Source organism: Dermochelys coriacea, chromosome 5, assembly GCF_009764565.3.
Source record: "Dermochelys coriacea isolate rDerCor1 chromosome 5, rDerCor1.pri.v4, whole genome shotgun sequence".
Classification (NCBI taxonomy): Eukaryota; Metazoa; Chordata; order Testudines; family Dermochelyidae; genus Dermochelys; species Dermochelys coriacea.
In genome coordinates this window covers 132,264,584-132,291,764 of record NC_050072.1, presented here as the reverse complement: position 1 = coordinate 132,291,764, position 27,181 = coordinate 132,264,584, and the positions used below count along the sequence as shown (strand labels likewise).

Here is a 27,181-nt window from a genome sequence, read left to right as displayed (position 1 = left end):
TATCAAGAGATGGATGTATAGCATTTTCCAGCATGGTCTCTAAGCTCCGTTTATGACTGATGAACTAGTTTTGATTACATTTTAACAACCTATATTAATAACACACATACACAAACCCAAATGTTAAAGAAACATTGAGGTTGCAAAGTCAAGTACTCAGAAGTTAGGAAATGGCAGTATTAAGGTTTCCTATGCCAGCGGCTCTCAACCTGCCAGATGACTATGCCCCTTTCAGGAGTCTGATATGTCTGGCGTACCCCCAAGTTTCAGCTCACTTAAAAACTACAAAATCAGACATAAAAGTGCAGAAGTGTCACAGCACGCTATTACTGACAAACAGCTGACTTTCTCATTTTTACCATATAGTTATAAAATAAATCAGTTGGAATATAAATATTGTACCTGCATTTCAGTGTACAGTACATAGAGCAGTATAAACAAGTCATTGTCTGTATGAAATCTTGGTTGGTACTGACTTGGCTAGTGCTTTTTATGTAGCCTGTTGTAAAACTAGGCTACATAAAAACAAATATCTAGATGAGTCGATGTGCCCCCTGGAAGACCTCTGAGTACTCCCAGGGGTACCCATAGCCCTGTTTGAGAACCACAGCCCTATCCAACCCTATTTCAGCTGCCTTGTGCGTTTGCACTAGACTTTAATTACACAATCACATACTATTTTTTTTTGCAAGACCTTGCCTCGTTGAGTGTCGCTCCTGAAAATCAGGCAGACTCTTTAGGTGCATGAATATGGGGTCTAATTTTATCTACCCAAGTTTGAAAAATGTGCTGATGTTTTCACAGCTGGGAATATTAAGGGTTTGTCCTAGTTCAGGCTGCCTAGGTTTGCCAGTGGTGTCTGGTTCACATTGATTAGAGAGGGGAAGATAAGCCCTGTAAAACAGGGGATTCAGGAAGTTTGACTTTGGGCATAAAAATGGACTTCACTCAGCTGATGTCATTTAAAGGGCGTAGACAAGGTTCTGTCCTCAGGTAAACAGAGCTGCTTGCTCTTCAAATCAAAGGTTAGAGCCAAGGACAGTGTTAATGCAAGATATAGCAGAAGATATACAAGGAAAATACACTGTGGAATCCTGTGCTCTAGCCATGGCTCACAGAGAGGCACATAGCACTTATTCTACGATACTTCTTCCCCCAAAATGTTAACGAAAACATTAATGTTGATTTTCTTTATTTGATGTGTTTTAAAGGAAGTTATAGTATTTTTGCTTAAGTATTAAAAGTTCTGCATGCCTTCAGCTAATCAAAATTCAGGAACCATGATGCACTCTAGAATGTTGAAAATGGAAGCGATTTGTTAAACCAATTAAAATTCAGGATTTAAAAAAATACTTTGATTATCGCTTAGCTGCAGGAAAGAGAATGCAAAATTACACATAAGGCCTGAGCCGGGGTGTACTGCAGTCAAGGGAAAGACTCCCATTGACTTCCTAGGCTTTCGATTGGGCCCACAGTCAGGTGCACAAAATAGTCAGTGATATAAATTCTACATGGGTCTGCTGCAGAAGCAGACAGAATGGGTTTAATCAGAGATTGTTTATTTTAAAACTAAAAATGAGAAAAGGAAGAGCTGATGTTGCATGGATTATATTGTAGAGATCCTCTCTCCAGATACTGATCTCCTCTCCACAATGGACATGCAGGTGATCAGGGAGCAAGTTACACTTCCCTGATTCTCATGGTGCATTTATGTCAGCCTAGTCCCATTATTGTAAGTTAATAACCCGTAGGCTGCTCTAACTCATGCCAGCCAGCAAAGACCCTTATGGAACCATGCATCAGCTTAGAATTGGTGAAGTTTTGATGCACTTTGCCCTACTCCTTCCCACTTATAACACCCCTCCCCCACAATGTACCTCTTCCTACTCCAGTGGTGTTGGAGGCAATTGGCATAGGAGCCAGCTATTCCACTTTATGCCACATCCCAGAGTTTCCCTGCATTGGGGAATTCTCAGCTAGACAATGAGGACTGAGTTTCATTGCAGGAGCAACACAAAGTTCCTGGAAGAGCGGGAGAGATTCTGGCCTTCTTCTCTATTCTCAGGACAAAGTTAGCAAGGCTCCCAAAGCCCATCAAATCATTTCACCCTTCTTCTGTTGACCAACCACCTTGAATTACAGAGTAAACATTCTCAGCAGAAATGCCTTATCCTGGCATGGGAGATACAGAGTTAGCTGCCAGAGTGTTCTCTTAGACCTTCTCTCTCAGAGTTAAACAGAGCAAAACAAGGATTTTTCCCTAAACAAGTATCAGTTTGCAAAGAGAACAAAACACGCTCCCAGCAGCTAAAAGGCAAAGGTTTAAAGGGCACATGTAACAAGCCAATCACAAAGATAAACTGGTGACACCCAGCTCTTTGATCTACTTACCAAGCCCAGACAAAACTGTTGGCCTGATACCCACTTTGTAGCCAACATAGAAGCCTAGATAAAAATGCGAGTAGCAGAATTAGGTTCCATTGGCATCAGACAGAAATGATGTCTGTTGGCAAGGAGAAGTATTTTGCTGAAGCAGCAGGGCTTGTTACTTTGCCCTCAAGTGTGTTAAGATGTGGCATGTTCTCAGTCTTACTGTCCTCAGCCCGGCTTCTAGAGAGCAGGAGAGACCAGCAAGGTGTTTTTCACCCACAGCTGGCCATGGTATTGCATTCTTTCCTCCTAGCTGTGGATCTAGCGACTGTTGTCCATGCCGTCACACCTTCAGTTTAGAGTAATGTGTTATGCTCAACTGGCTTGATTTAGGGCTTCCCAGAAGCTGCAGCTAGTGTAGAATGCTGCAGGGCACTTTCTAAGGAGGGCTGGCTAACAACAGCATGTGATTCTGAGGCTGCTGCCAAGCTCAATTCCAGGGGCAATTCAAAGGTCTTCTGTAAAGTCGCAGCATTTGAAATGAATGAGGATACTTTGGCTTTTAGTGCAGGTTGAACTCTGGGCATCTGGAATCAGGGTGCTCTTCAGCAGAGGGCACTTGGCTGTGAATATACATACGAACGTAAGAACAACCATACTGGGTCTGACCGAAAGTCCGTCCAGCCCAGTATCCTGTCTTCTGACAGTGGCCATTGCCAGGTGCTTCAGAGGGAATGAACAGAACAAGTAATTATCAAGTGATCCATCCACTGTGGAATTAACTACTGACAGATCCGCCAGGACCTTTTTGTAACATTTGTCTAGGTTGTCAGGCCTGTAAAGTTTCATTGAGTCTCAATCAGATTTAGTGTATCCTTTCAGAAAGCAGTTGAGATGAAGTGATGGAAAGCTCTCTTCCCTAGCGGGGGGAAATGTTCTTCCTCAGTTACGTGTAGTATGAAGGGTGCCCAGGTACTGTAGCAATGGGCATCTTAGAAATAGGTTTAATAAATAAAAAATTACCTACTCCAGTAACGCTGAAGTAGTGTCCTCTGGAATGGAAGGCAATCATGAAGTGGCACAGAGTATACTGCACAGCTGTGTTTCTGTGGGTGTGTGCACTTGTAGGAGTTTTGTGGGAAAATACCTACTCTCACAAGAAAGGCCACAGGATATTTACTGTCCCTAGAGTGAACACCAGACCTTGATCTGCAATGTCTCATCTGAATGATCCACACTTAGTAACCTGCAGGGGAAACAATTTGTCTCCTTTGGAATGATGAAATGCTGAATCTGCCCTGCTGAAACTTGAAACATGTGGATATGAGCTTCATATTTCTACAATGGTTGTATAGAGACAGCAAGGCTTATTACTCCATTTGGGTATCAGAAAGGTACTTGGCAAGAGTGTTCAACAGAAATAGCAGAATGGCATACCCGTAAAGTTAGAGTGTGGTATTTTAAATAGAATTTTAAAAGAAAAGGAGTACTTGTGGCACCTTAGAGACTAACAAATTTATTAGAGCATAAAGGGGTACTTGTGGCACCTTAGAGACTAACAAATTTATTAGAGCATAAGCTTTATACATACAGCTTCATACAGCTCACTTAGCTGTAGCTCATGAAATTTTATGCTCTAATAAATTTGTTAGTCTCTAAGGTGCCACAAGTACTCCTTTTCTTTTTGTGAATACAGACTAACACGGCTGCTACTCTGAAACCTTTAAATAGACTGATATCCAGTAAACATCCAGTAACACTCCATAAATAAAGCCACTTCACTGATCATTCTGCAGCTTTTACTCTAGTTAGTTCAATAAAGGGTGAAATGCTGGTCCCATTGAAGGCAATGAGCATTTTGTCATTAACTTTAGTGAGCCAGGACTTCACCCAAAGCCTCTATTTTGCTTGATGCAAAGGAAACAATTGTCAATTCCTGAATGAAGTAGCAATATTACATGCATGGTAGATTGGTCCCATGCTATGGGCTGTTTCATTGGCTCCACTTTCTGTACTAAGGAATTCAGGAACTGATTCTTTTTGCACTTCTGAAAGTCGTACATTATGTATAAAGCTTTGATTCTTCCTTCTGCCAGCAATGGGCTAGCTGAGAAAATTAAATATTGCACACTTGGGACTCAGATGTTCAATTTTTCTTAATGTCTTCCTTGGTTCAAATGCAGTGCTTTCTTTGTCTCCCTTTTACCGCCTCTCCCCACCCTTTTAGAAATTGGTGACAAAGGCTTAGGGCCCGGACACCTTTTATTCCCCAAACTCCCATGGAAGGCAGTGGGAGTTGGGGGACGGAGGTGGCTCATGCCAGGATTACAGCATCAGGCTCTAAATTCAGTTATGCACAAATTTTGGAATGCTCAGTTATCTGGGGCCTGATGGTAGAAGGCTTTTTCATGATGAGCAGTCTCAGGGACGGTGGTGGGAACACATAAGTAATATGCAGTGTAGGTGAGGGGTTGCAGAATTTAGACCATAATGTATGTGCATACACTGAAGTGTTTCTCCCATGTTCCTGTGCAGAGTGATCACTATTAAAATCAGAGTGTGCCCCCAGACATCACAGAGAGGGAGCTGAGATTCTGCAGTGAGTCTCCATTGTGAGAACAGAGAAGTACTGCAGGATATCACTCTGTGGCAGCTGCAGGTAAATGTTGGCATTTTAAACTGGGATTTTTGAAAGGGCCTAAAGGGATTCCCTTTGAAATTGAGTGGGGGTCAGTCACCTAGCTCCCTTACTCCTCCGAAAATTTCAGCCATAATGGAGAACCTCGTGCTAGCCGAAGAAACCAAGAGTCAGTGAAAAACCACTCAGACACCATTACCCTGTTATGGACAGGACCCCTTTGTGCAAGGTGTTGTACAAACACTGTTGCATGGATCCATTGTGTAGATTGTTGTTGTTGTGGAGAATCAGTGTGTGAGCTCTGTGACAACTTGGAGCTCAGTAATGCTGAGGCAATTCTTAGCTGGCCAAATCCATGTGTTTTCCAGCCCCTGTGTGTCAGCAGCATGTCACTGAGAACTGGACACATGTAATCAAAAGAACCCTTGTCATGAAAGAAGTAACTTGTTGATAATCTCTCATACCAGCACATACTGAGATCAGAAAGACAGAAATGCTCTACAGTCTGCTCCGGATGATGTGTACTCGCTGAGTGTAGATATTTTTTGGGCGCACAGAAAGAGAGGAAGTAGCTAACATAATGTTTGTTTTCCAAAGGCCTTTTTTTTAAACATGAGTCATAAGTGGAGTTTATAAACTGATTCACACTGACTGGGTCTGGATGTAGGGCAGAGAGTCCGTCCTACGGTAATGGGAACTAGCACACAGCAATCTTATCTTGTATCCCAAAGCTATTGTCAAATCACAGCTATTACGGTATAATAGATGAATGAGGCAGAATATTCCCATTTCACAGATGGGGAAACCTCAGGCAGTGTGTTGAAAGGACTCCTCCAAGGTCATAGCACAAGACAGCGTCAGAGGCAGGATCAGGACTCTGAAGCATGTGTGCACTCCTGTAGACTGCACTGCCTCTCCTGAAAGAAAATGCTTTAGAAAAATGAACCTCTATAGCTGCCACTGTTGTCAGCTGGGGCGGGAGAGACTTTGGAGTACGATTTCCTGGCTCCTGCCATGAGAGGTCCTGCCACACTTCAGCTGATAGGCCTGTGCCTGCACATTCCCTGTGTTCCAACCAGCATTTGGAAAGGAAAGGAAAGCTTTTACAGCTTTGCTAGAGGAAAAGGAAAACCCCCCAAATATCATCCCCACTGAGTGTGTGTGAGACACAGCTCTTGCAAGTCTCCCTACTGCATGAGAGTGATTGTATGAGCTGTGGGTTCCCCCACGCCTCCATAGTGACGCTGCTGCAAGAATAGACTGGAAGCACAAATTCACTTTTGTCTGACTGCATGGTGACTTCAGTGCCAATCATCTGTCACACTGGCTCTGCTGAGGTGTTGCACCTTTGCGGCTTTTTTTGACAATAGTCTGTGATACAGGAAAAAACCCAGGCAGAAAATGTATATGGTACTCAGCTGGTGGTAATCTGCACAGCTCTGACTGCTGATGTATGCCAGCTGAAAAACTAGCCCTGTTTGATTCCTGCTTGAGTTTTTCTTTCATGCTTTACATGGAGCATATGAGCTATTGATTGGTATTATTTTATTTTATAATTTTATTATTATTCAATAGAAGCTTGAGAACTTATTGTCCATGTTCTAAATGCACTGTATGTAAATGCAGAGACACGTATAAATCTACTGATACGTAACAAAGCACAGGTATTTGATAACATAAGTCTGGTATTTTGCGGAATTACTGTTACTTATATTATAGTATTGACTAGTCCAGTGGTTCCCAAACTTGTTCCACCACTCGTGCAGGGAAAGCTCCTGGCTGGACGGGCTGGTCCCACGCTGCTTCCAGCAGCTCCCATTGGCCTGGAGCAGCGAACCGCGGCCACTGGGAGCCGTGATCGGCCGACCTGCGGACACGGCCAGTAAACAAACTGGCCCGGCCTGCCTGGGGCTTTCCCTGCACAAGTGGCGGAACAAGTTTGGGAACCACTGGACTAGAGGCCTAACTGACGAAGGGGCCCAGTTGTGCAAGGCTCTGTACACCTACAGGTCTCTGCCTCCAAGTGCTTACAAACTCAACAGAGAAGACAGACAAAGGCCATGAGGGGAAACAGAAACACAGAGAGTTGAAGTAACTTGCCCATTTCTGCATTCATATTGATTCCTTTTATCCTCACATTTTCAAGTGGCCAAGTTTAAGCTGTTTAAGCAGCCAAGCAACTTTTGCCCCTTCAAGATCATAAAAGGGGAAGAGTCAATAAAGGGCTGTAAGAAAGCATGACAAAAAGGCAATGTAGCCTGTCTGAGCAAGTGAAGAAGAGGGGGCAGGAAACATACACACACTTCCAACTATGCTGCAGCCTGGAGTTACCATGGTGAGGAGGGTTCCTTGTCAGCTGCCACGGTAGCACTTCAAAGTTGTAACATAGAAATAACAGAGGCCATAAGCCCATCCTTCAGGAACCCAGATTTCAGTGCAGTTACTGTGGACATACCAGTGCTGCTGAGAGTTTATCAATAACTGGGTTGCTCATGTGGGACTGCAAATCAAAGTGAAGCAATGTTTAGCTCCGGGGGTGGAGGGGATCCTCACAGTTTTACCTGTCACGGTGAGAACAGAATATTGACGTCTCTGAAGGAAAATCTGATTCCATATAAAACCCCACACCAGCACCATTTCCTAGCTTGTTCCTGTGTTGGCATTGTGGGCCTGGGCCAATGATGATGCTAGTCAATGGAAAGGCTCCAACTGATCCTACGGCAATTGGATCAGGCCTTAAGTAAGGGTATAAGGCTTGTACTGTTAAGTTGCTGCACATTTCAGTTTGAACAATTTTACCAGTCTGAGAGATGTTACCTATCAGGCAACAGTGTGGTCCAGCAGATGGGGCACAGAATTGGCACATAAAAGACCTGAGCTCTATTTCTGCTTCTGCCACCGGTGTGCTGGGTGACCTAGAGCAAGTCACGTCATCGCCCTGTGCCTCAGTTTCGCCATCTGTAAAATGAGGATAATGATACTGACCTCCTTTATAAAGCACTTTGAGAGCTATGGATGAAAAGTGCTGTATAAGACCTAGGAATGATTATAATTAAACCTGGAAAATACTGCCAGAATCAGTAGTCTCTCTCAGAACGGAAGAAACTTTTTAAGAAGAACCACACTAGTTCGAACAGTGGTTATTGGGATGTATCCAAGGAAGTCTGATGTTATAAAAATTAATCAGCTATATAAGCCAAACAAAGGCTGATTCAGGCTGTAGCTCTTTGCTAGGACTTGTCGGCAAATTCTTAACATTTTCTGTTTGCTAAGAACAAAGAAAAACGGTTTTAAATGCAACCGCTATTGTAACATCTGAAGACTAGGCCTGATTTTCTGCTGGTGTAACTAGGTGCAGCTCAGTGACTTCAGCAGAGAATTTGGTCCAATATTTTCAAAGCTGTAATACGTGAAAGAGAAAAGAGTTTTACTGTGCAATAAAGATGAGTAAAAAGGGTGCCCTTTACAGAAGGAACGGGCTGATGGATTGGAAGAGATGAGACAAGAATGATGGAGGGTGACAGGCAAGTCTATTGGGAACTGAAAAGACCAGCAGAGAGTTTTACCATTGATTTCAGAGGGGAACAGATTTAGGGCTTGTCTACACGGCCCCACAGTCTAGTCTATAGGGGTTTGAATTGTAAAGTGCTCTAACATGTGTGACCAGATGCATTTGCATACTGTAGTTCAAGCCAAGCACACATAACAACTTCCTCATCCATTATTTCAGTCTCTGCTCAGTGGTATCTGTCCTTATGCAGAGGTGCCAGTAAGACTTTGCCAAAGGGCTCTCTTCTTGTGCTTCGTATATGAAACAAGGGCATTTTTTTACATTTGGCGGTCACCTATCTTTTTCTAAGTACTTGCTGTAATTAATTATGTTGCACTCAGCTCCAGTGTCTGTCTGGAATTCACTTTTTGTTCGTTTATTTCCAGTGGCGCAAATCAATCTGTTGTGGAACATTGTTTTGTAAATGTATTCGAAGATCCGACAAAGAACTCCCGTTTCCGCAGCATCATCAGAGCCTTGTTCTCCAGCTGTATGTTCACGCATGGGTTTTCCTTTGGTAATTCTCTGCAGTTTCTGCTGAGACTAACACATTTTAGCCAAATGGTTGCTTTTATTGCATGCATGACGCTGCATCCATGGAGCCTGAACATCTGTCATGTTGTGATTGCCTCCCTCTTTATTGCAAACAGATCTTGATTCTACCATTTGTTTAGCCCTGTACTCTGTCTCTGTGCCTTGGGTGTACATTTTTTAATTAGATGCACTTTGGTTCATTAGTTACTAACACTGGACTTGATCAACTATCAGTTGAAGTGAGGGGAAAGCCTTTCACTGACTGCAGTGGGCTTTGGGTCGGAACCTACTTCATTTGGCAAACACAGTGTCTACTAGTCCTGTATATATCCATGCATTTTTGCAAAGTCAAGTCCATTTTCTCACAATAACCTCACTTTGACCTACTTATCAGTTATACCTCAAACTGTTTGTTCTCTGATTAGAACTGTGTTAACTGTGCATATTCACAGGCCTTTACTTTACCTGGGACTGTAACACAATAGTCAATGGTCCCATCTGACAGCTGGTTTCTCGAAGGAAGATTTGTCATTGACAAGTGACATTCTTGCACAGATCAAAGTGTTCTTCAAATTTCTGAATGGTTTCATTCTCCTACATGTTCCCATTGGAATGTATTGTAGTTCTCCAGTGCCTCTGTGCATGCGACAGGTAGCAGTATGGAGAATTTCACCCTCTTCAGTTTCACTGCCTCCAGGAACTTTTGATAGTTCTGCCTTCATCTCCTCCAGTTCTCTGGCAGGTTCCCTTCAAAACTAAGGGATTCGGGTGCCTTCATTTACTCCCTTTTTGCTAATGTAATAAAAGTGAGACAAAGTGAGTGCTGGTAAGACGCTAGCCTTTATTACCTCACCACAAATACGTAACAGGGACCAGGTCACAAAAAGTTAATACTCCTAGTCACATGATAGGGGTCAGTATGCACTGACTCTGGCAGCTACTGTTACAGCCCCATTGTTTTGTTCAGGCCCTGCTCCTAGTTATAAATGTTCAGTCATCCAATCCGGGCACACAAACAATCCCACAGCTGGAATAGTGACTCATGAATCCAGAATAGTCATAGGCTGAAATTTGTTTGAATAAAACATTCAGCAAACAGGGTATGTGTAGTATTCACATTAATAAACATTATAGTCTGTCCAGGGATAGTTCATGAGCATAAAGAAGGGCTAAAGATGTTGAATAATGTATTCATTGGAAATTGTATGCTCAGTTCTAATTTTAACTCACAAACCAATCTGGAGAACCTATCTGCCATTAAAATGGATTTTTCTTCCCTCTCAGTGAGATAAGCCAACAGCTTCCAGTATTTTACTAGAAAATTGCATAGAACTAGTACATTTAGAGTAATTGGAGTCTTGGCGTTGGCTCATTTTTGAATGTTTTATGATCCAATTAAAACTACTTGATAGAAGTTAGTGATGTTGGGCTAGGATTAATGGGGGGTTACAGCAAACCTTGCCCTAAAAGGAAGTATCCAGATCCCAGCTATCTTTATTTTAAACAATCAAAATTTGGCAAACATGGCAGAGCTGTAAGAAGTTTTTAGTGATCCAAAGGAAGCGGCAAACAGATGTGTGCATGTTCCTCATGTTACATTGATTGGGCTCTGCATGCCAGAGTATGCTCTAAATCATATTTATTGAAGACTGTTTTAAGTGTGTGTGTGTGTGCGTGCATGCACGCACAAGTGTCTGAGGATCTAATGTTCTGGTAAAGAGTTTCTTGTGCAGGGCTTGTCCACACGGGACATTATACTAGGATAGTTAACCCACTGCAGTAATACCGGCGTAACTCCCCATGTGGACACTTTAAGCCTTGTCTATATGGGGAAATTTATATAACTATTCCAGAATAATTTAGCTTTTCCAGAATGACTCCCCTGTGTGGACACTATTCCAGATTAAAAGTGATTTTATTACAGAATTACTCTGCTTTCTGATTGGATTTATTAATCCAGAATGAAGTCACTTTTATTCCACACATGGGGAGTTATTGAGGAATAGCTCATTTCCCAGCAACTATGCTGGTCAATTTCCCTGTCTAGAAGAGCTTTTAATTGGAATAAAAGTATTCACATAGTAGGGAGTTATATCAGTATAACTACAGCACTTTATATTCGCTCCCCACCTTATACCCATATTACTTCCCTATGTAGACAAGCCCTAACACCATTTCTAAGGCCCTGGCCCCACAGACACATGCACACATGATAAACTTGAGGTATGTGAGCAGTCCTATTGACTGCACTGGATTACTTAAGTGTTTAAAGTTAAGAATGTGCATAAGTGTTTGCAGAATCAGGGTCCAAATAATTCTGCTGTTTTGTCCAAAGTTATAATCAGAAGTGATTTGTTTGTATCGTGGTGATTCACGTTATTTTTTAATTCATGGCTGAAATACTAAAGGCCAGGTGGATAAAAATCAATTTGAAAAAAATCAGATTTTTATATTTAAATCAGATATTTCAATTTAAATTAATATATTTTTCTTTTTAAAAATAAACCTATTTGAAATTATGGCAGTTTATATTCAGTCCTAAACTTACTATTAGCTACTAAAATCATTTAATTAAATAAAAAATTGAAGTAGTACATGGTGTTTGCTACCGAAGCACTGAGCTGTGGAAGTAATTAGCTAAGCCCCTGGAAGCACAGTTTGTTGACATACTAAACCAGATTTAGTGCAGAGAGAATATTTTCTTCATTTCAATTTATTCAGCTAGTTCAGTTCAATGATTAGTTCATTCAAAGATGAGAGGCCGATTGGGAGGTGAAAAACCAGGAAAGCTTGTTTTCCTCTTCCAGGCCATGAATAAAAACAAGGTGTGAGAAGGTGAGATCTACTAGCTTTAAAATCTTGAAGGATGTGGTAACTAGAAACAGTCAATTCAATTCATTAACTACAGATTATATTTCCTCTGTTTAATAAATCAGTTAGTTAAAAAACAAAATAAAAACATGTTGTGATAAATTTTGTTTCTTATGTATCCAGCACATTTAAGGTAGTATTATTTAACTGTGAAAACAATTTTTAAATGCTGGTTTTGTGCATTTTAGTTGAATTTCAATTTCCATCTAAATGTGACATGACACAAATCACAAGTAAAAAATTATTCATCGTCTGGTAAATAAGAGCTGAATCAAATGTCATTTTCTAACATAATAAAAAGTAATTAAGATTCTGAACAAATGTAAATTAAGCTATTTAATTGCTTAAATATATATAGATAAAGTGCATTCTCCTGGTTAGCAAAAGAAATGTCAAATCTAGGATAAAGGCTATATTTAGTTGCAAATCAACATGTTTTAATGGTTATCAGTCAATGAGAATCAACCTTTCTTAGGAATATAACTAAAAAGTACAAATACAAATAAGAGTACAACCGATGCTTTAAGGGAAGGTTTCCCACTTGCTGATTTGAATTATGATTAAAATCAGTGATTTGAATCACGTTGTTTGAATGAGTCTACCCTGCAAAAGGCATGTAAGCCTCCAGTTCTGCAAACATGCATGTGAGTAACTTCACAGATGAGTACTCCTATTGTGGTAGACTGGCCTTCTTACATGATTAAAGTTCAGCTTGCGAATAAGTGTTTGCGGTATCAGGTCATGAATATGCAGTGGATTAATTATCTTTAATTAAACATGTCTTTTATATACCGGAGCCTAAATGAACAAGGAGTACTTGTGGCACCTTAGAGACTAACAAATTTATTTGGGCATAAGCTCTCGTGGGCTAAAACCCACTTCATCAAATGCATGGAGTGGAAAATACAGTAGATAGATAGATAGATAGATACAGAGAACATGAAAAGATGGGGGTTGCCATACCAACTCTAACGAGACAAATCAATTAAGGAGGGCAATTATCAGCAGGAGAAAGAAAACTTTTGTAGTGATAATCAGGATGGCCCATTTCAAACAGTGTGTGAGTAGGTGTGAGTAACAATAGGGGGAAAAATTAGCATGGGGAAATAGTTTTTAGTTTGTGTAATGACCCGTCCATTCCCAGTCTTTATTCAAGCCTAAGTTAATTGTATCCAGTTTGCAAATTAATTCCAGTTCTGTAGTTTTTCGTTGGAGTCTGTTTTTGAAGTTTTTTTTGTTGAAGAATTACCACTTTTAGGTCTGTATTTGAGTGTCCAGGGAGGTTAAAGTGTTCTCCAACTTGTTTTTGAATGTTATAATTCTTGACGTCTGATTTGTGTCCATTTATTCTTTTATGTAGAGACTGTCCAGTTTGGCCAATGTACATGGCAGAGGGGCATTGCTGGCACATGATGGTATATATCACTTAGTAGATGTGCAGGTGAATGAGCCCCTGATGGTGTGGCTGATGTGATTAGGTCCTATGATAGTGTCCCTTGAATAGATATGTGGACAGAGTTGGTAACAGGGTTTGTTGCAAGGATAGGTTCCTGGGTTAGTGTTTTCATTGTGTGGTGTGTGGTTGCTGGTGAGTATTTGCTTCAGGTTGGGGGGCTGTCTGTAAGCGAGGACTGGCCTGAATGGAGCCTAAATGGAACATCTAAATTAGTATTGGATTGGAAATATTCATGGTGCATTAGGGCCAGATGCTCAACTGGGCTAAATCAGTGTTGTTCTATTCACTTCAGTGAAACTGTGTTGACTCACACCAGTTGAGTATCTAGCCCCTAAACTTTTGTGCAACTTTTTTTCTAACTTTATTACCTTCTCATAGTTAGCATATGCCTCAATATTGTATCGGCAACATTTTGAAGTGAATTTCAAATTTCAGAGTACAAGATAGTTTTCCAAACTCTACCAAGCAGTATATAGTACATCAGCTCACAATCTCACAATGATATGAAAACAAGAAGACAGTCATTTAAAGCTCATAGAAAAATGTAGGTCTGGCTTTAGCCTGTGGATTTAATTTTAACAGGCACAGCTTGTCTTTTGTTGTTCAAAATGTTTCTGATTGTAGGGCTAGGGGTGGTTCTGATTATACTTTTGGGGATAGGATGATTGGGCCCCTGCATTTTAGATGCCATTGGCCCATCTGTCTTCAAATGCAGCTCTCTATAGAAAAAATGGAAAGTAATTAGCTTAGGAGGAAGGAAGGAATCTTCTGAACTACCACCAGATACAGGCTTTGGAGATACTATTAAAGCTGTCAGCCCCGACACACAGCTTTAATAGGAAAGGCAAAGCTGTTGTATTAGCAAAGGAATTAAAGAAAAGAATAAAAGGTATGATGCTGTTACTGTATAAGGCCCTAATTCCACAAAGCACTTAAGCATGTATTCGCAAAAAGAAAAGGAGTACTTGTGGCACCTTAGAGACTAACAAATTTCTCTAAGGTGCCACAAGTACTCCTTTTCTTTTTGCGAATACAGACTAACACGGCTGCTACTCTGAAACCTGTGATTAAGCATGTATGTCAGTCCCATTTGAATCAATGCTTAAAGCTAGCCATAGCATATAGAAATATAGGGCTGGAAGGCACCTCAAGAGGTCATCACGTCCAGCCCCCTGCCCTGAGGCAGCACCAAGTAAACCCAGACTGTCCCTGACAGGCGTTTGTCCAACCTGTTCTTAAAAACCTCCAATGAGGGGGATTCTACAACCTCCCTTGGAAGCCTGTTCCAGAGCTTAAACTACCTGAATAGTCAGAAAGTTTTTCCTAATATTTAACCTAAATCTCCCTTACTGCAGATTGAGCCCATTACTATTTGTCCTGCCTCCAGTGGACACAGAGGACAGCCGATCACTGTCCTTTTCCTAACAGCATGCTCTTAAGTACCTTGCTGAATCAGGGCCTTAGAGGCATGTTAAGTTACATTGATTTTGCATAACTGCAGAATGCTCATGTGAATTCTGGGGGCAGACTCCTTTATTTAGGGGAGGTGTAAAGCAAGAAAATGTCATTTATGCCCTTGACCTCTGCAAGGGCCATCCTGAATACAGTATTTAGGGCTATTTCAAAACATTATTATCTGAGGTATGAATAAATGGATTTCCAAGTCCTTCCTTTACCACTTGACTAGTTTCCTGTGTAACCTTTCACTTCAATCCTTATTTCAGAGCATAACATGATAACCCCACCCTTGCACCATATTTCCCATTTTGAGGCAAAGTTACAGCAATGATCTTATGCCTGGGTGCCTTGGATACACTTAGTGAAAACAGGATACTATTGAAACAAACTTCTCAGCCAAGTCTGCAGCTGAGATCCTTTGATAGAAGTGACATTTTAGACAGACTTTACCAAAATTCCTCTCAGTAAAGAAAGGTGAAGGAGCTAATGCTTAGCACACTCCTTCTAAAAGATAAGCAGTCTTTCTCAGGCCCCAATTCAGCAAAGTACTTAAGCATCTCCCTAACTTTAAGATAAGTCATCTCGTATAAATTAATAGAATTACTCCTGTGTTTATGTGATGGCCAGCATCTTGGCTGACACAGTGTAGATTGAAGCAGGGACTTCAGTTAAGCCCCACTAGGTCGGATTATAACGGAGTCATATCCTCTGCGGATCAGATGCAGAGTGGGACCTGTAACATACACCAGTGGGTTATACTCAAGTTAGGCACATGCTTATGAACCTGGCTGGATCAAGGCTCTAAATACTGAACTGGGAGGACTTTACCTTCTCTTATTATCTCTGTTATTTAATTGCGTGTGCTGAAGATTGCATTGACAAGGCTAATGCACAAGACGCAACACAGTCAAGGAGACTCCTCTCAACAACGTATGTGATCTATGTTAGCTCGCTGCTGTGCATCTAATTTTATTTGGGGAAAGTAATGGATGATGCAGCGGAGACATTCAACTATTGTTACAAGCAGAAAATAGTATCAGTTTTCCATCCAGCTGACCTATGAGGGAGAAGAATCTCATCCTTTTTTCTTGTCGGAAAGTTTATCCAGTAATAACAGAGAAGAATCTAAATGAAATTGTCTGATTTACATTTCTTTCCCTCCCCCATACACACTGTAGTTTTTTTGTTCGTTTGTTTTACTTCTTGTAAATGATCACTGTGCTTCAGAAGTGACAAATTCCTTATTAATTACACAGGATATTAAGTATCACTAGGAAAAATGTACTTACTTTTCATGACTTTGGTAAAGAGTTGCTCAATTTAATGCATTGTTGTGATTCAAATAATTGTTTACTGACAACTAGAATTTGGAACAGAGCTGGAGTGGCCATAATGCTCTTCGCTTGGGGAAAATTTCAGGTAGAAGTTTCACTCTCCCTGGTCCCACTAAGATCTGTAGGGGACATGACATCAGTACAATCCTCATGATACAGGGAAGAAAGGAAGGATGGCCTGGTGGTTAGGACAGTAGCCTAGGACTTGAGACCTATGTTCCATTCTCTGCTCTGGAATAAACTTCCTGTGTGACCTTAGGCTAAGTGACTTGCCCACTGTAAAAAAGGGGAATGTAGCACTTCTCTACTGCATGGGATGGAGAAATACAAAAAAGACTGGAAGACTCGCAGATACTGTGGATAATGGGGGCTGTAGAAGTATTTTAGATCAGTGGTTCAGGGAAAGCCCCTTGCTGGCCGGTCCAGTTTGTTTACCTGCTGCGTCCGCAGGTTTGGTCGATCGCGACTCCCACTGCCCGCGGTTCGCTGCTCCAGGCCAATGGAGGCTGCAAAAAGCAGCGTGGACCGAGGGATGTGCTGGCTGCCCTTCCCGCAGCCCCCATTGGCCAGGAGCAGCGAACCGCAGCCACTGGGAGCCATGATCGGCCGAACCTGTGGACGCGGCAGGTAAACAAACCAGCCCGGCAAGCCAGGGGCTTTCCCTGCACAAGCAGCGCTCCTAGTTTGAGAACCACTGCTTTAGATAACTAGTATGGGCAAAATGCCACTCCAGTTTGATTGAATTGTGTTGACTGATTCCAAAGAGAAGCAATTCTCTTCAGATAGCTGGGATTCAAAGCAGGGTAGGAGTAACAAAGTGAACCCTGAGGGACCAACAGAGTTTGAAAAAACTAGCCCTGTGGTTTAGTTGGAGATTTGGGGATAATCATTCATTCTTGGATAAAAGCATAGCATTTATGAGGTAATGCATCTGGCCCTGTTAGTTGGTTTTGCCTTAGACCTGTCTTAAAAATTCATTTTGCTGCCCATGGCCTTGTTTTCAAAACCTCTTGTGCCTGGAGCTGTGTGCAAAAATGTCTGCAAAGTTCTCCTGGCTGCACGCGCAAGCCCGGTATTTTGGATATAAAATTGGTGCTGGAATCCAAAGGCCAATTTCTGGAAATTATGCAAATATGAGACTGCCCGGTAGCTGTGCATTTTCACATGCAGCCGCAAATGCCTGATAGATGGGGAAAATGATCCTTTTGGGGATGGTCGCATGCGTGCACACACAAAAATGATTTCACATGCTAGTGTTAAAAAACCATATTGAGAACAATTCAACATTTCTCCATGCTGCCAGTTCGTAATAATTTTCTGTTTGATGGTGTGGGCTGGTGAAGTTTATATGAGACCTTAACGGAATGGTACGATATCAATAAAACCTATGTGCTGTCACGTGTCAAAACACCGGATTGTGGGTTTGGACATATGACACTAAATTCAGCCAGTAATAAGCACGTGCAACTTCATTTGAAATCCCTGGGCCAAATTCAGTAGCTCTGTATACTTTAGTGTAGGTTACCCATCAGAAGTAAGTTGACTGTAATATTGGTGTGAACGTAAAAGGCAAAGTAGTGTAACCCACATTGATTTGTTATTCAGTAGGGACTAGATTCTCTTTTCACTTAGACTGGTGTAAATCAAGAGTAGCCATGGATTTGCTCTTGACTTGCATCAGTGTAAGTGAGAGGCGACCCTGAGCCTGACTGAATATACTTCTTCTTCTTCTTAGCATATGCACAACGTGCCTAAGGTGGCATGTGACCAGGATTTATCACCGAATGTGGGCTGCTGGTTGGATCATTAGCTTCCCCGTCTTGGGCCAGGTACTGATGAGGAGTGCGGCGTGAACTGAATCAATGTGGATTATGCTACTTTGCCATTTCAGTCATGGGAGTTACACCAATATAAATGAGAGAACCCTCAGCCCAAGGTCTCAGTGCACTGCCTGCGTTGCAGAGTTTTATTGTTTTGTGGATCTGGATGTAGTGGACATTGAGATAAAGTAATTAAAATGGAGGTTGCCAAAATCATTCCTTAAAATAGAACTTTACTTTCTGTGCCCTTTCTCCCTCATTTGTCATTTAGAAAAGGCCAAATTGTGTTGTCAGCTATATGGGTGAAGTTCTCATTGACTGCAATAGGAGTTGCACTTCTATAAATGAGAGGAGAATTTAGCACAATAAATTTGCAGGAGACTAAAATTTGTCCTCAATAAATCCATGTAATTGCCACAGACTCATACCAGACCTCTCACTGTGTCAGTTTCCTGCCTGTTAATCTGACTAGCAGTTGCTGATTTAAAGCCCCCGAAAGCTCAGAAATAATAAATATTAAAGCTCTGATTCCCACATTGTGACATTTTCTGAACTTTCACAGATCAGGTCCATAAAATCGATGATAAATCAGATGCTGTCGGATCCTTTTTCGTGGCAGTGTATATACAAACACATACACAAACAACTCAAAAATTTGCCATTTCCAGAAAAAAGACGCTAAGAAACGTCATCACCTGCCACAAGCATTACTGTTGCCAAAGGCATTGGTCTGTAACAGTGACCCTTAAACCACTGCTTGGAGACTTTATGTAACCAGGATCTGCATCTTTGTAAAGGTCAATAAAATAAAAGCTACTGCTGTACCGATTCAGCTGAGTCGGTGTCCATGATTTTTATTAAGCTTACAAATGTTTAACTACTGACAAAATCTCAAGTATAGTCAGAGATGAGGTGGTTTATTCCCATTTAGATGTTATGGGCCTGATTTTTGTTTATGCTACATTTATATTGAATAAATTACATATGTGGTTACCTTAAGCCCCCTTTCTTTATACTGTCAGAGCAGCATAAATGGGCCTTACTGTATATGAAAATTCAGGCTTATGCGTCTGAAATTCCTCTCACTTACAGGGGTTTTAAAGTAGTGTAAATCGAGATCAGTCATTGATTGGATCTGTCTGCACTTTTTGTGATTCCCAGCTTAAGGAGACATACCTGTGCTAGCTCTGATCAAGCCAGTGTGCTAAAAACAGAATGTAGCCACAGTGGCACAAGCAGTGGGAAGGTTTAGCTGCCCTAGAACATACTTAGGGTCTCAGAGGAGATTGTATGCAGGGCGGTTCATCTGTCCCATCACTCACTCTATTACATTCTATTTTACAGTGCTAGCTTGATGAGAGTGTAGACATGGATTTAAGGGGATTGTATGTAACTAAATCAATTAAGGCTGTGACTACACTGCCACTTTCAGCACTAAAACTTTAGTCGTTCAGGGGTGTGAAAAAACACTTCCCTGAGCGACTAAAGTGTTAGTACTGAAAAGTGCCAGTGTAGACAGTGCTCCCAGCGATAAAGCTACCACCACTCGTTCAGGGTGGCTATTTTTTATCACTGGGAGAGCTCCCCACCCCCAGGCGATAAAGCGTGACAACACTGCCTACATTAGAAACCAACTTAGTTAAATTGGAGTAGCGGAGACCAGGCCTAATGCCCCTTTATATCACTCTGCCAATGTAAAGGAGCCTTAAAGTGGATGTAAATTATGGGTCTGTCCAGACTGCAACCGGAGTAATTGTGGCTTTAGCTGACATATCTGAGCTAGCCACAGCTAGGCTAGCCCTGTGAATCCCAGAAGAGTGAAGTCACAGCTTTACTAGCCCTGTGAGTAATTACCCAGAGGGCTTGTACAGCTCATGTTGCCATGGCTTCACTGGTCTGGGACCCGATCTAGTGAAATTCAGGCTAGTTCAAGTGAATGTATACAAGTGTCAATTGCACCCAATGACGGCAGTCTAGACCAGCCTAAGTGTAAATGAGAATCGGCCCTTAGTGTTTTAGTCGCAGAGCTGTTTATGTCAGTGGAGCACTCTATTTATTTTTCATTTAGTACGAGGCTCTGTTGCCCTACATGTTGCAGTCATTTCCACAAGTGCAAAGTGGGTATTTTAGTAGGATTTTGCACTCACTTTGCACTGGTGTAAATAGCTGCACAAGGTGCAGGGCAATGGAGAATCAAGCCCTATGTATCCAGTCTACCACATGTGGGATAGTCTTGTGGTTAAAAGATTGGGGTGGAAGCCCAGAGATCTGGGTTGTCAGTCTGGCTGTTCCTCAGTTTTCTGTGTAACACATAACAAGTCTGTGCCTTGGTTTCCCCATCTGTAAATAGGGATGATACTTGTCTGCCTCACAGCGTTATTTCACTCACATTGATAAAGTGCTTTTATCTTCAGATGGAATGTGCTACAGGATTACAAAGTGTTAATGTATGTGCTTAGCAATGTAAGGCCTGGTCTACAAAGAGTTTTTGTACCGCTATGTCAATTATGGGCATGATTTTTACCAGTGAAGTTGCACCAGTACAAAACCTAGTGTGGATGCAGTTATATCAGTATAAAGGTGCCTTCTTCCAGTATAGCTTACTCCACTTCCTGTATGGGACTAAGCTGTACAGGTATAAGCTGTACCTTTATGCTGGGATGAAATCCCTCTATCCTGAGGCCACGTCTACACTACAGGGTCTATAGCGGCATAGCTAAGGCACCTTAGCTATGCTGCCATAATCCCAGTGTAGACAGCAATGGAGGATTTTTTCTATTGCTGTAAGAACACCGCCTCTCTGAGCACCGGTAGCTAGATTGATGGAAACATTCTTCCATCAATTGAGCTGCGACTACACCAGGCATGAGGTTGGCATAGCTGCAGCATCCAGGAGTGTGGATTTTTCACACCCCTGAGTGTTATCTCTATGTTGACCTAAGTTTTGACCAGGCCTGAGGCAGTTGTAGCACTTTAACAATACATTTCAAGTTAGTGATGCAACTTCTGTGTGTAGACACAACTATCACCAACAAAGCACTATAATTCCCAGGTAGTATCCAGGACACGAACATTTTACTATCACTACTAAAACTAATTTAACAAGTACAGACAGTGCATTAAAAACATCAGACCCAATCCTACACTTCTCACTCAGGCAAAGGTCCCACTGAAGGCAGTGAGAGTTTGCCTGTGTAAGGACTGCAGGGTCAGCCTTATGATTTGCAGTGATGATTGATTTAAAAAAAAATCTTGTCTATTTAAACTTTGAAACTGTTGAAGATCTGTGGAAAATGTTACCAAAAAACTAAATTTGGGGGCATTTTCATCACAATTGTCCATGGGTTCTGTGTATGTGTGTGTGTGTGTGGGGGGGGAATGAACATTTTCTAGCCAGTTGTATTGGAAACCTATATTCTACCAACATGCTGCCATTGGTCAGTTCCAGTGCTTCCTGCAAATGGTGACACAGCCGCTGTTACCAGTTGTGCCACGGTGCTTGGAAGCTCGACCAACAAGATGCTGAGGGAGAAGGGTGAAGTACCAGGAGCTGCCCTTGCCACCTTCTCACTTTTTATCTAGAAGTAATCTCTTCTGCAGACCACTATAGACCGACAACATGTCTCAAAGGAATGAATTCCCTCTGTGAGAGCAGATTCTGATATCCATACTCATGCCAAGTAGTCCCTTACCATGCAAGTAGCCCTGTTTATTTCAATGAGACTGTGAGGAGTAAGTAAGAGCACCAGAATCCGACCCTCTGTTTTTAGCCCATGATCCTGCGGACCTTCAGTGATCAACTTGCAGTACTGGAACCTAACAAGGAAAGGCCCTGGTTGGGGCTGTGTCTAAGCATACAGTTCACTGTCTGCACTTGAAAAATAATTATACAATTAATTCACAATAATTAGTATAATACTATCTCTTAATAAATAGTGGGGTAAAACTTTACCTTGAGCATGTAAATTTAAGTATATAGAAGATTAGAAGAAAAGTGTTTGAAAGTACAGTACGTTTCTCCACATTGATTTTTCTTCTCTCCAAATTTTGCCAGATTATGCTCCCTCCTTGCTAAGTAGTGCCCCCTTCAGGAAAAACAGAGCTACTGCATCCAATAATATTTTTTCAATCGCAAATTGTGCAGAGACCTGCTTTCCTTCTCCAGGCTTTAGATTAATCCCTGTCTGGCCTGTTCACATATCAGAACACTTTGTATCAAGAATTCAAGTGCAGTTTGAATGCATTGAACACTGGAAAAATAGACACCGATAGTGACTTTGTCTATTAAAAATTTACGCATGTTATTCTTTCATACACTGATGATGCATATTTCAGATAGGGCTCAGTCTTGCAACTCACTGGATTTTCATTAACATCAATGAGTGCAGAATCAAACCCAGTTTTGATGGTCACTGCAGTATTGTCAACTCTTATGCTTTTATCACGTCTCTCAAAATTTGGTACGTTTCTTAAAACCCCAGATGCTGGAATCATGGTCCCTGACAATCACAGTTTTTATTTAAAGAAAAGTAAGTTTCTAGTCCTTGTGAGTGTGGAGAAAAGCTTAAAAATATGAACCCTAAAGGCTACAACCCTAGACAACAAATAAAAGGAACCTAAAATGTATACTTCTAAATTCACATGATTTTCTTGAAACTTAATTCATATTTTTTCAACAGTTGTAGTTGGCAATATTAGAAATTATTATCGCACCATTTGTGCACATGGTGATTATTTTAAATCCTTTGAATCCTAGGGATATTAAAAATAACATACCATTCTCTGTTATCCACTAAATGTTGATAAATATTAAGGGAAAATTCAGCAATCCCAATTTTAGGCACCAGTGCTGCCTGTTATTCCACACAGGTGCAGCTCTGCAGGGTCCCATTATAATGTAGGTCTGGTTTCAAACAAGAAAAATGTTTTATTAAACAACTTACTAAAGCGTCCAGGTTTTTGGGTGACTGTCACTTGGGTGCAAATGTTTACAGGCTCAGGTCCTTAAGGAGATAAGAAGAATTCAGCGGGGGGCCTACAGACTGCATAGTCCACTTTAATATAGTATCTGTTCCTACCAGAATCTGAGCATCATGTGCACTTTACATGGACTTGACACCAGTGATATGGCTCCACACAGGGACAAGGATCCACTTCCAAAGGACAGCTTGTAGGATTGAGGTTTGAAAGCCCAAGCTGTCCCCCGTCCCCCAGTAACCTGACCCCTGTTTAGGGTCAGAATTGCAAGACTAGTTTCCACTGTACAAAAAGGTCCCATATTCAGCAAAATATTTAAGAAGGTGCTTAAATCCATCCCTGTTGAGCAAAGGACATGGGGATAGGTATGGACTTCTGAACCGGGGTGATGAGAAAGAGGCTTGTTAGCGATGTCAGGCGCGTGTATTGTTAAACATTTATGCACTTCGCTTTCCAGTCCTTCATGGAGGAATCAAAGCATGAGGCCTGGATCTGGTGGGTAGCTCAGCATGCGGAACAGGGCCTCGATTCCAGGAGTCCCCGCAGTATGAAAATGCGGCAGACAAATATGGGGGCCTGTTTTGCTGTGACAGTACAAGGGGAAATAATTAAAGTGAAAGGAAACACGGACGGTTTTCTTTTGTTGTTGTTTTTCAACAAGGGGAGACTTTGACTTCCACCATGCAAATAGCCACAACACTCTTTACACTTCTTTGGGGCCTTCTTTCAGTGGAGGCTCTCCAAGAGTCTGGGACTGACCCTAGCCTTGCCCCGGGGGAGGAGGGAAGTGTCCTAGGCTCAGCTCTCCGAATGCCACAGGGCTCTCAAACTGGGCTCCCCAGTGCTGTCCCTCCTTTGGGGGACTTTCTCCCCCCTGTGCTAGAGCTTTGGCGGGAGGAAAGGGTCCCAGGCGCGCACAGCTCCCCGCGGGGCAAGGAGGCGCTTGCAGCCGGGGGGGGGACAAAGCAGCAAGCAGCCGCCGCAGCTCGGGCCAAGGTGCGTGTCCTGCTGCCCGGGCGTGCGCACAGTGACTTCCCCGCCGCGCGAGCGACCTCTCTCTGCTTCGGGCCGCTGCAGCCGCTCCTGCTCCTCCCCACCCGCCCTGTGCCCCGACCTGTACAGGCTCCTCCCGGTGCAGCCTGCGGTGCCCGGGGCGGGTATTAGTGAAGTGGGGGCAAAGCAACACAGCGGAGAGGAGTTTCCCAAAACTTCCAGGAAGTCCTGGCGCCTTGTCCCAGGTGGCAGCCGCAGCAGCCGCGGGCAGAGAGCGGAGAGGGACCCCGCCGCCGGGACAAGGCGGAAGGGGGCAGCAGAGAGAGAGGCGAACTTCCCCCACCAGCCGGCTCGCTTGCTGCTCCAGCCTGCGCGGAGCGAGGGGCAGGGGGCAGCCGGCGCGCCCGGGGCAGGCAGGGAGCGGGGCCCGGAGCTCAGCAGGGGAGAGGGGCGCAGCGTCCCCGGGCGCTGGGGCAGCACCGGCCGGGATGTCCGAGAAGAAGCGAGACGGCAAAGGGAGGAAAGGCAAGAAGGGCGGCAAAGGGGCTGGCAGGAAAGCGGATCCCCAGGAGGGGGGCGCTGCGGCCGAACCTGTGGCCGGTAAGTGCCCCCCCTTCTCTCTCCCGCTTGGCGGGGTCCGTGGCTCGCTGCGCGCCCTGTTCCCTTTGCGCTCCCCAGGGCGAGCCCGGCGTCCTCTCCCCAGGTGACCCGCCGCCGCCGCCGGGCACAGGTGCCCCGGGGGCAGGAGGAGCCGCCGTCCGACCCAGCGCGGATGCTGCGGGAGCCGGGCGCCGAGAGAGCCGGGGAAGGGGACCCGCGGGGCTGCTGCTTCCCCATCTCTGCGCGCCCCGCGCGTCCCCCAGCGGCGCCCAGCGCCAGGGGCGCGCTGCTCCCTTCTGCCTGGCAGCGCCGCTGGCATCCGCCGAGCCGGGGCTCCTCGGGGCCGGCCTGTGAGATCCCCCTGGCACCAGCGGTCTCCTTCGTGCTTCCCCGCGGCTTCCCCCTGACCCAGGGCGCTTCGCCTGCGGCGCTGTGTTTAGCCACCCTCGAGAGATAACCCATGTGAACCAGGAATAGTCTGTAATAATGGGCTTACTCTGTGCAGAGCCCTAAGCTGACACTAGTGTATGCGTGTGGGAGAGGGAGAAAGGGAAAGCCCGGTGTCAGCAACATGTCATCCAAGTTTTTAAGGTAAGCCCTTGGCAGGTAGATTTTTATCGTTTTGCTCCGGTGTGCTCCTGGCATCTCTGTGATAAACCACAGAGCCATCTGATGAGCTGCCTTTCTGTTGTCCTTTGGCCACCTTGCATGCACTTTGCCCGCGAATTCATTTCCCCTGGGGCTGTGTCTGAGTCCAAACTTTGGAGCGGCTTTCAACTTTTGATTTGAATAAAAAGAACATGCCGTTAAAAAATGCCCCCTGTCCATCCCCGCTGCCCCCAAATTAGTCTGATCTGATAAACCAGACCCCTGCTGCTTTAAGGTCAGGTGCTTTGTGAGCTGTCTGGGCTAGAAACAGCTGTAGGTACCTGCCTACCTGGATTGGCTTGCTAGATCAGAGCTTAGGATATTGGCCCTTATTACTAATTAGTGTTAGGTATTATTTTTATTGTAGTATTTCTCAATCACTGCAGTCAGGATCAGGGTCCCATTGTGCTAGGCACTATAGAAACATAGGAAGACAGGTCCTTGCCCTAAAGACCTTATATTATGTCACCCTGATTTATCAACAAGCTATTTTATATACATTTCAAATGTAAGCTGTTTGGGGCAGGGACTGTTTCTTATTATGTGTTTGTGCAGTGCTTAGCACAATGGGGCACTGACCTCAGCTGAGGTGTCTACAATGGACTGTCATATAAATAAAACAAATCTAGAATTTGATTTCCCCATGGCCCTGTGTAGTGGTTTACACCAGTGCAAAATGAGTTTAAAATGTTGAAATTCAGATTTGGTAGCAATTTAGAGTCATCCTCACTTTGTGGGGTGCAGGGTAGCAGAGAATCAGCCCTATATAGCCTAGAGATCTTTTTTATTTTAAATGTCTTGACTTTCATTGGTACAGTTGGAATATTGTTAGTTAAGGCGCCTTGCTTTACAAGGAGCAGCAGCAGAAACTGTGAAAATGCTTTAAAATGCCTAAATTAATGTTTTTCTTTTAATGTGCTGTGACCCACAAGATGCTGTTATGCAATATAAAGGTTTAATAATCAGCCATTGGAGATGACTTGTGTAATTCACTAGTGGCAGCTATACCAGTCTCATGCCAATAAACCACACCACCACCATGTATGTCCTCTCTCGCTCTGTCTTGCTCAGTGAGAGACAGATTGCATGGCTTGCACTTACTAATGAGTGTGAATAAGAGTTTAAATACGTCAGGGGAGACTTCCCTTACTATGCAAAACCAGGTACAATTACTCCTTTGACCTTTTTATTATCTATCTCTCGATCCATCTAGGTTTTATAAAGTTGCGTGTTATCACTGGTGGTGTTATCTGGGTGGCTTCCAAAGAAAGGAAGCGCCAAAATCTCTCTCTCTCTTCCAGCCCTGCCATCAGGAACAAGCTTGCAGCTACCTGTGGGGGAGGAGATGGGTGATATAAGTTTATAGTGTGGGGATGGAGATGTGTTTGACAGGGTGGTTACAGGTAAACTATGTCAAAGAAATGGCGTTGCAGTTAGCTCTGAATGCGGTGATGGAGGCGCCGTGTCTCGTTGTGAGTTCCATTGTCTCAGTCCAGTTTTCATGGAGGTTCTGTCTCCTGCGGAGATTACTCTTCTCTGGGCTGTTGACAACTGAATTTTTCCAGCAGAGCAAAGTTGTTATGTGAGGTCATCATTGTGTGAGGAGAGAGATGGTCTCTCCCGGAGCAGGGCCAATTCTAAGCAGGGCCATGAAAATCAGTACAGAGACCTTGAACTGTGTCCAATGGGGAGCCTGTGTAGGGAGCACTGAATGGGGGGATTTGTGTCCCCAAAACCTGTGTGTATCAGATGAGCTGCTGCACTCGGAATCAGATGTAGCTTCCTATAGGCTCATTCTCTGGTGTAGGGAAATGTAGTAGTTGAAAATTCCAAACACATGGGTCCAGATCAGGATGCAATAGGATGGGGGCATTGTCCTCTGACCAACTGTGGAGGGAAGTGGAAATTCTTTGTCAGCAGGGATATTTGGGT

The 27,181-nt window shown here is 43.3% G+C and overlaps 1 protein-coding gene across 7 annotated transcripts in view; it reads left to right on the top strand.

Moving 5' to 3' along the window:
• NRG1 (neuregulin 1) overlaps positions 1 to 27,181 on the top strand; it is a 761,379-nt gene that overhangs the window by 483,775 nt on the left and 250,423 nt on the right. The window contains exon 1 of one of the 7 annotated variants that reach the window (XM_043514730.1): positions 24,195 to 24,601. The exons of the other annotated variants lie outside the window; for them this stretch is intronic. Within the exon in view, the coding sequence (XP_043370665.1) occupies positions 24,490 to 24,601 (112 nt within the window). The 5' untranslated portion in view covers positions 24,195 to 24,489. Of the gene's footprint in view, positions 1 to 24,194; positions 24,602 to 27,181 lie in introns of those variants that run through there. 7 annotated transcript variants of the gene reach the window in all.